The following is a 10,000-nucleotide window of genomic DNA, read 5'->3' on the forward strand; positions in this document are numbered from 1 at the left end:
GAGTTCCTGTCTCACAAGCCTTCAATGTTAATAATCCTGTGGGACGTAGAAGAACCCACACACTTGTCGCTAAGAGTGGGGCACGTAGTTCCCGGTGTTGTGGTCTGTCTTCTCTTGTGTATCATGGTTGGGAGGGTAAAAAAGGGGCCACAGTAATTGGCGCAAGCTGTTGTGGCGCTCTGCCAGCTTGACTGGCAAAGTTAATAAAATAAAAAGAAAGTTTAAATCAGCGATCTAAATCGAAAGTCTGCTATAAAACATTTTTACCGTTCAGTCATGGTTTTCGAGGTTCATTTGAAATGGAAATTGAAAGTGCAGTTGGTAAAGGATCCACATGAAATGGCGGAGGTGAGCGTTGGTTTGTTGTAAAACGACCAGTCTTCACGATTCCCTTGCTGCCGTCTGGAACTTTCTTAAACATTTTTTAAATTCCTCGATTTCAGTAACAAATTCGTTTTGCTGGGCGACCAGCCCTAAAAAGTAGAATTACTCCGAGTGAAACAAATTGTTGGCGTGAAGATTGTTTAATTTTCAGCAATAATTATCTGGAAAAACGAAGTCAAACACTGGTTGGCAAAAGTATGAACTCTTCTCTTATCTTTGAAAACTTTCAGGCCAACTGTTGTGGCCCTCTTTGTATTCTGTAGCCCAGCAGCATCTTGTATGCTCAATATTTCCGATTCAGAAATGCTGGCGAGTTTACGCCGGCCATTTCGTTTTGTTTGGATCACACGTTATTTACTTCATAGGCAGTAAATAATGCTCAATTACTCCGAGATAGCGAACCAATCAGATTGCTTGAAACACCAAGATCACTGCGTGAGTATATTTTAAATTTTATTATTTTATTCTTTTTTTATATCACTTTCTATATGTGACCCTTCATGCGAAAAGGGGGCCTATCCAAATTTCACGCTATGGCTATTTTCACGGTCCTCGCCGTGAAAGTGTTGAAAAAGGATTGGAATAAGAGTGAAATTTCCCTTTCACGCCGTGAAAAAGATCACAATCACCGTGAAAATATTTCACGCCGTAAAAAAATGCCGTTATGTTTGAGAAATATTTCACGTCGTGAAACAAAGCGTACTTCTTGCGCAAACATCAGTCTGTTACCCTGAACATTATTCCATCAAAATGTCACGCCACCTTCAAAGGGTTACTGCAAGCTTCGAAATCGGCCATCTCAATCAGCAAATTGCGAACTCGGGGTCCATTCGCTCTTTTGTTTTCTGTTCTGTTTTATGTTGTGATTTCGGGAAAACAAAAGAAACAACAAGAGACAACAAAAAATATTCGTACTTACTAAAACTTGGAACATTACCCGACACCCTTCCAAATCGATGCAAAATGAGATACGCGTTTCTTATTTCGTTTTTTGCTAAAAAGCACGCAACTTCAGTTTGCCTCAATGGGTTTTAAACGTCGAATATTTGTAAAAGAATCATCATAGTGGTCGGATCTTTACTAGAAAATCGAATGAATGAACTCAGTAAAACCATAACAGAAATTAAAGTGTCGTTTGCACAAAAGTTATTGGAATGAAATGATTACATTATGGAGCCACCCTTACACCACGCCGGCCGGCCTACCGTTTTACTAGTAAATTACAAAGAAACCACATTTTTCGCAATCACTAAACCAGTAATTACTTGGCCAGAACTCGTTTTTGGCAGTCCACTAATATAGGAAATCAAAGTTGGTCATAAGCCTGCGCCGCATTGTACTGCAACAAAAAACCAAAGTCGAGGTTCAGGGGAATAATTTGCATTTTGTTTTGTTCAAAACAAAGGAAAATGCAAATTATTCTCCTGAACCTCGACTGTGTTCTTTTGTTGCTGCACAATACGAAACTAGCCTATTCCGCTGTGTTTATACTTAGTTACTCGTGCTCTGGTGATGTGAATTTTGTGTTTTTGTGAACTGAATAAAGTTAATCTGCTGTGAACTGTTTCGTACTTACCATTGGCCTAAATCATCGCGTGTTTGGAAAAAATCCAAAAAATCTAACCACCAAAGGCTAACGTTCTTGTTTTCAAAAGAGAGGCAATCACATTTTTAAAATGCATGCCAAGATGGCTGCCACACTCTTTAGAGCTCTTGCAATATTATGTCTTTTTGCTTATGTGTTCGTGTCTGCTGGGGGTGAAACCTTTCTAAATGGTTACCTAAGACAAGATTGTCTTCATGGGGCGACGAATTTTGCATTCCGTATGCATTATTCCCGGCATTTGCGGGTAAAGAGGGCTGTCGTTAGATGTGACAGTCGTGGTTTGCTCCTTCTAGCAGCACCGGGGAAATTTGTTGTCCTCGATATCACTATATCAATGGACATTCATCCCAATCCTGGATGGGAGGATCGTGACAGAGATGCGGTCAATTCTACTAAACATTGCAAAATTGGTGTCCACCGAAGAGAGAATACACCTATGCTGGACCGTTGTGATATTCTTAAGTTGCATAAATCTGCTGGTAAACCTTTGGCTTCACTACTTGGGGATCTAAAAGAGCTCGGAATACTCAAGTACAGAGGACCAGGGAAACGGAGGGACGGTAGAGGAAGTGACAAATTTGGCTCAAAGATGTGTAGGTCGGAAAGAAAACAACCGATAGAGGTAGTAAGGAGTCGTCGCCCCGCTAAATCTCCTCAAGAGTTACGGCGAACAAGATATCTCACTTCGACTCCTCGAGATAAACCATGCCAACGTGATAGCAAGGCTGAGTTTGCGGTGCCGAAATGTATGTTTATTAATATCTGCAGTCTCTCCAAAACGAAGAACAAGGTGCGGGCGTCAGTTGCGCTGGAGGCAGATTTGAAAAACCATGATATTGATGTGTGCGTTGTTACTGAGACCCATTTAAAGCTAGACCAGCCCGGTGCTGTGGTGAATATTGCAGATTTTAATATATATAGGAGGGATAGGAACTGGTCAGGACTTGATATGAGGAACAAGGGCGGCGTGGTACTTGAAACCAAGAATGTAAACGAGGCGGTGAACAAACTGGAGACAACTATACGGGGTCACTTGGATAGGTGTATGCCAGTAAGGGTGGTCACTATGTCATCACGTGACCCTGCCTGGATGACCCCTCTTGTTAAAGCCATGTTGCGGTCGAAATCGAGGGTGTCCGATGAAGCTCGGTTGAAAGAGTTGAATAAGAGGATTTCGGAAGTGATCAGTGAGAACAGAAAGCAGTATAATATGGGTGTGATTGGCTCGAAGCAATGGTGGAAAGGTGTTGACCTGGTATCGCAGCGAAGAAACGCAGCCCGTATTACCTTAGATCGTGAATCACTTGACCAGTTAAACGAGTACCTCGGCAATCTATGCAGCGACACTAACTACATTCGGCCAGTTGATATTCATATTGATCCAGATGTCAAGGCTCCAACAATCCCTCTGGGACTCGTTTGGAACACTGTGTCTAATCTGAAGAAAACGGCAACCGGCCCGGACGAAATTCCTTTTTGGCTTTTAGAAGAACACGTGGAACTACTAACCCCGGTTATCTCTTATGTGTGGAATCTTTCCCTGTCAACTCATTCCTGGCCTGAATCTTGGAAGAGAGCGAACATCAGTCCATTAGCTAAGGTTGATGTACCTAAGGAAAACGGTGATTTCCGTGGAATCAGTGTAACACCGGTGATCGCTAGAGCTCTTGAAAGGGTTGTATACAACACACATGTCAGACGCGTCATTGAGGATCACCTGAGCAGTAGTCAGTTCGCGTACAGAGAGGGTGAGAACTGCACATCTGCGCTCTTAACTATTCAGCACCAGATCTGCAAATACCTAGATGACAATAACTGTAAAGCTGTGCGACTCTTTACCATGGACTTTTCCAAAGTATTCGACTCAGTGAAACACAACCTTTTGTCCACCAAGCTTAAACAATTACATGTATCGCCATATCTTGTTAATTGGTATCACAGTTTTTTATCCGCTAGACAGCAACGCATTTTGTCTGATCACTATCATTTTAGGTGGAAAGCCGTCAATAAGGGTACCACACAAGATAGCGTTAGTGGCCCCCACCTCTTTAATATATTTCTTAACGATCTTGAAATTACATATGATGGCTTCCCTGGGTTATTCAAATATGCTGATGATTCGACAATTGTTGCACCGGTACTAGGCAATACTGACACCTCTGTAGCCTTAGTAAACGAGTTTTTGAATTGGTCGCGAGATAACTTTATGTCGTGTAATCCTAGTAAATGCAAAGAGCTCGTAAATTAGAAAGAAATTGAACAAGGACACTTACAATCCAGTCAATTGCATCCCACAACATAGTGAATTGTGCTTACTTGGAGTCACACTTCAGAGTGATTGTAAGTTTAGTTCTCATGTCAAGCTCAAACTAGCTAAGGCTAACAAGGGCCTCCATATATTAAGAACTTTGAGAAAGGAACAATATGACCAGAATGAAATAGACCTCCTTTTTAAGACAATTGTACTGTCTAATTTAACTTATTGCCTTTCAGTGTATGGTGCGCATGAACGCGATCTAAACACAGTACAGAACTTTTTAAACAGATGTTACAAGCGGCGTTACATTTCAGTTCCATTGAATGTCAAGGATATCATGTATACGCAGGACAAGAAAATTATTTAGCAAAGCTAGGGCTCTAACCTATCATCCGTTAAATGAAATTCTGCCGAAGCCTAAACCCCAGCAAAATAATTTACGTCGCATGGTTTGCCTCCGCCCAAAGATTAAAACCGAACGACTCATTTTTGAACACAACCTGTTATAATTACATAATTCACTTTTAGCTACAGCATATTATTGTAAATTCATTACACAGTTCTCGTTTATGTAACATAGGATATGTGTTTTTTATCGTATGGTTTATTAAGGACATCATCATCATCATCACTTTTCATAAGACCCTAAATACGAGCGGAGATATGGCTTGAGCCATCCGCGAGTTGGAAAATATCAAATAACGCAGCGTCGTTATATCTCCGCGAAAAAAACTGTATTTCGTCAGTATACACTCAGCAATTGCCTTTTCAGGGCTCCTTCTTGTGAAGTAGCAATATTAAGAAGCATAGTTAATAGATGTAGGCTGGTTATGAAACTCGACAAGTTTCTTTGTTTCATGTTTTTGTTCGCTTTTTTGGCCTTGACCCTGCACAAAACCCGACAAAAACACGCTTTTTTCGGCAGGATAACAAATCAAAAGCTTCGACTAATTTATTCGAAATTAATGTGAGAACCAAAATCAAAAGATTGTGCTGGGTCACGGCCGGGTCAACATCTAATTGCGACTGTATTGTTCCTGCTTTTGAAATTCCCAGGGTTTCATAACCAGTCCCTAGATTAACTATGATTGAAGGCATCCAAGAGCGCTTAGTTCAATTTATATATGATTATCACACATTTCACAATCAATTATAAGTACAGTCGACCTTAATACAAATAAGGCTTAAGTATCATTGTCACGTATTCAACGCTGGGAGAACAATAGCGTTTCTATTTTTAAGTGATGAATTTCTCTCTTTCAGATGCTTTTGGGCCAGTGGCTGACTTTATCGACGTTATTCGACAACTGTACAAAAGGCGTGAAGGATGGTTTGCGCCATTCCCGTGGTGCGAAGAGTTTCGATTCCATCTTGACAACATTTTTACCAGGCTCAAAGTGGTCAGCAGGAAAAAAGAACGAGGAGTAAAGACTGACTCCATTGTGAACATGTTGGAAATCTTCAAACCACATGAGGAATGTTCAGAACCCAGAAAGGTTTTGATTGAAGGACAGCCAGGCATGGGAAAGACAACCTATTGTAACAAGGTTGCTTACGACTGGGCCAAGAACTGTAAAGCTGAAGATTTGTTTCCCGATTTCCAAGTGTTGTTGTTGTTGAGATGCAGAGAAATTAACTCTGACTTATGGGAGGCTATTGATGACCAGATTTTACCAAGAGGCATAAAGAAGGAAGAAAAAGAGAAGTTCTTCACCTTAATTCAGGACCATCAGTCAAAAGTTTTGCTGGTACTTGACGGATTGGATGAGTTAACAAGCCTTTATTTACCCGCCTATAAAGAAATCATTCAAGGGAGAATGCTTCCAAAATGTTACTTACTGGTTACAGCTCGCCACGAAGCTGGGATAAAAGTACGGGAATGCTGTGACACCCTGCTAGAAGTCGAAGGATTTACCAAACACGCTGCTGAAGATTTTATCTCAAGATATTTCAAAACCGATGAGCATCTGGCGAAAAAGCTCTTGGACAAACTGTGCACGGACGCAAGCCTTAGCGAACTGACTGCAAATCCATTAAATACAGCCCTTCTTTGCCTCCTTTGCGAAGACTTCCAAGGAGACTTGCCGAAACGCAGAACTCTGCTTTACCACGAAATAGTGCAGTGTGTGCTGAGAAGGTATAGCAAAAAGGAGGAATTACCAAAAACGGACGAAGACCTAACACAATTATACCACGCTGAATTAAAGCATCTTGGTTCTATAGCGTTGAATGGCTTGCTCAACGACAAGATGTATTTCGACGACAGTGCATTCCGAAATGTTACCAGCAACTTAATACCTGAATTGGGATTTCTGTCCGCTCAGGCTGGACGCAGCAAACGAAGACCGAGCTGCTGCTATGGGTTTCTCCACAAGAGCTTTCAGGAGTTCTTTGCTGCATTTTATCTCAGTTGCCAGCTTGTCAATGAGGAAATTAGTCCTGATGACTTAGTTGCTGACACAAGATATTTTAAGGAGTTTCAACAGGTGCTCATGTTTACCTGTGGTATCTTGGCTCAACGGTACGAGGCAAAAGCCATGGCACTTATGGCAAGTATAGCAAGTCAAATCAACCAATCAAATGAGGAGGACTACCTATTGACTGCGTTGAATTGTATTAAGGAAAGTGATAACGAACAGGGCTCCTTTGGAAAAGAATTGGCACGTTCTCTTGGTTCGCTTCTTAAAATTCAGCGTATTTCATGTCAATGGCAGATAGGTGACAGTGACGCTGCTATACTGGCTCACGCAATGGCAGCAAACTCAACGGTGACAGTGTTGCTTTTGCATTTCAATAACATCGATGACTCAGGTGCTGCTGCACTGGCTAAAGCAGTGGAAATCAATTCAACGCTGACAACCTTGGATTTGTCTTACAATGGAATCAGTGACTCAGGTGCTGCTGCTCTGGCTAAAGCAGTGGAAATCAATTCAACGCTGACAGGGTTGGTTTTGTCTAACAATGGAATTGGTGACACAGGTGCTGCTGCACTGGCTAAAGCAGTGGAAGTCAATTCAACGCTGACAGGGTTGGCTTTGTCTAACAATGGAATTGGTGACACAGGTGCTGCTGCACTGGCTAAATCAGTGGAAATCAATTCAACGCTGAGAGAGTTGTATTTGGTTCGCAATGGAATCAGTGACTCAGGTGCTGCTGCACTGGCTAAAGCAGTGGAAATCAATTCAACGCTGACAGGGTTGAATTTGTCTGCGAATGGAATCGGTGACTCAGGTGCTGCTGCACTGGCTGAAGCAGTGGAAATCAATTCAACACTGACAGAGTTGGATTTGCGTTCCAATAGAATCGGTGACTCGGGTGCTGCTGCATTGGCTAAAGCAGTGGAAATCAATTCAACACTGACACAGTTGGATTTGCATTCCAATAGAATCGGTGACTCAGGTGCTGCTGCACTGGCTAAAGCAGTGGAAATCAATTCAACGCTGAAAGAGTTGTATTTGGCTGCCAATGAAATCGGTGGGTCAGGTGCTGCTGCACTGGCTAAAGCAGTGGGAATCAATTCAACGCTGACACATTTGACTTTGTCTAACAATGAAATCGTTGACTTTGGTGCTGCTGCACTGCTAAAGCAAAAGAACTGACAGAGCCCTTTGGCCTGGTTGAACGTATTTTATACTAATCGTATTGGCCATTGTCAAAATTATTTTGAAATTAATCCTTCCTTGGAAATAATCAGTGGACCAAAAATCACAGCCCGAAAGAATTGTTGCAATGTGTTAAAATTACTAGCATCCATGAACGATATATTAATGTACCCAATTTAAATCTTGCGGGGTTAAGATCCTTTCTGTATGGAATTCGCATCGTAATATAGCATTCACATATAAATGATATCACAATACTTAGAACAAAACGTTTTGTTCTCAAAGGGTTTGAATTTTTAATGAAGATCCTTTTAACGATTGTACAGCGAACGGTTTTAATTGAAATGAAATATGCTTCATTACATGAAGTACAGTTTGTAACATTCGGTTTTGTATGCATTCAAGGAAGTTCAAACGAAAGTCTCAAGTGAATGGACAACCTACGCTTGGAAATAAGCACAGTCCTAATCCATTGTTGCGAGGCCACACTGCATTAAAATTTCTCTCTTCGTTGTTGTTAGTTTCTTGGAAGTTTCTTGGGGGTCACACGATCACTTATCACTTTTACTCTGCTCCCCGTTTAAACTGGTCGTGACTTCCGCACACACGCGTATACCCACCAACACACTTGCATCAGTTTGAAATGACTTCCGCCCAGTTCGTCAAATCTTTGGTCTCCAACAACAGTCCTTCTCAGGACTCTCTACACACCTGGACGAGGCGACTTTTTCATGTTGTTTCATTTTTCATTCCGATGAAGAGTCATTTGTGTTAAAATTATCGGAGTCCCATTTAAAAGACCCTAGTCAGCCACGGCCATGTTTTTGTTGACATACGGGAGTTTTGGTGATGAATTACTCTGGGGACTTGACCAAACCAAAAATAATCGTGAGAAAATGCGAGATATTTTTATTGGCTCACCTATGTTTCTTTGACACCCAAGCAGTTGGCAATGGAAACAAGGCGAGTTTCATTTGGTTTAATTCGTTGCTTGCGCGGTCGCTTGTAAGTAATGATAAGCAGTACTGAGTCTCAGCAAAAGTAAACGAAAGATGGGTTCATATGTCGCGCATGCAATAAATAGATAAAATGCTGTTATTTTAAGTTCGTAGAATTTCTTCCTTTTTAAGTTTACCACATCTTGAGACTGGTGTTGAATCCAACAAAAAGTTCTTCCTCTTGTAAATTAAACACAAACTGACCTCTATAGTTTTTTACTTTCCAGATGAAATTTAAAATATGTCCCACCCTAGCTTGTTCAGTTCCACAACACGCAGCTTTATTATCAGTGAAAAAATGAAATGACCAACGTAAAGATAAAGCCTTTTACGGATTGTGATAGGGATCAGTATTCAAATGTTCCCCGCTGTGTTCAGTGCTGTCAGCTTGAGCGGAAGACACACTTGACATTATTTGATCAAAAATCATCGATCCGACAGTGAATTCGCTTTTCGTGATACCTTGCAATGTAGTCCAAGAAATTATTTCTCCACTTTCCACAAACGGTGATACATTCATTCTGATCATTGTAGCCGTTAGCGCTCTCTGGTCCTCGAGAAATCACAATAAAATAATTGCAGTACTACTTGCTGCCACTCCGAAAAAAGATGGTCCAACAACGATTTCCATTTCCACTCAATGACATGCTGCGGAGAGCAAGTCATACATAAACAATCATATAAAATGAAATTCTAATAAAGATAGCTTATAAGTCCATAGAAAACAGAATTATATGGCCTATTTGATGTTCGATTGAAACATTACTTTAACAGTCACAGAATTCCGACTTTTCGGTTGCACCGAAAATGACAACTGAAGACTTGTGGGCGCGCTAGGTAAAGTGGGTGACTAGGGTCCTTTAAGAATTGTGGCACGACGAAAACAAGGCAAAGCCATAACACCAGCCAAGAAAGTCTTGCATGCATGTCTTGACTCTGGAAAGTTTAACAAGGTGTAGGAAATTGAAGTGACGAATACAGTAAGCATGACGGCAATGTGAACAAAATGGCGCTTTAAAATATAAATTTGTGCTCGTGGATGCTGGTCACAACAATCATATTGTGCCATATGGCTGAAGAATCCTATAACTGAATGTGTAAGAGCGCTCGTAAGATGAGATGAAGACGTACAGGGCACTCGGTTGCATGCGCT

General features: G+C 41.2%; 2 protein-coding genes across 19 annotated transcripts in view; both read left to right on the forward strand.

The window, feature by feature from the left end:
* The window catches only part of LOC137984017 (protein NLRC3-like), an 18,764-nt gene extending 9,833 nt beyond the window's left edge, over positions 1 to 8,931 (forward strand). Inside the window, exon 4 of the mRNA XM_068831228.1 lies at positions 5,511 to 8,931. Within this exon, the coding sequence (XP_068687329.1) occupies positions 5,511 to 7,846 (2,336 nt within the window). The 3' untranslated portion in view covers positions 7,847 to 8,931. The remainder of the gene's footprint in view (positions 1 to 5,510) is intronic.
* The window catches only part of LOC137984000 (NLR family CARD domain-containing protein 3-like), a 349,493-nt gene that overhangs the window by 259,347 nt on the left and 80,146 nt on the right, over positions 1 to 10,000 (forward strand). The window lies entirely within an intron of this gene.

This window comes from Montipora foliosa, chromosome 13 (genome assembly GCF_036669935.1).
Source record: "Montipora foliosa isolate CH-2021 chromosome 13, ASM3666993v2, whole genome shotgun sequence".
NCBI classification, from domain to species: Eukaryota; Metazoa; Cnidaria; class Anthozoa; order Scleractinia; family Acroporidae; genus Montipora; species Montipora foliosa.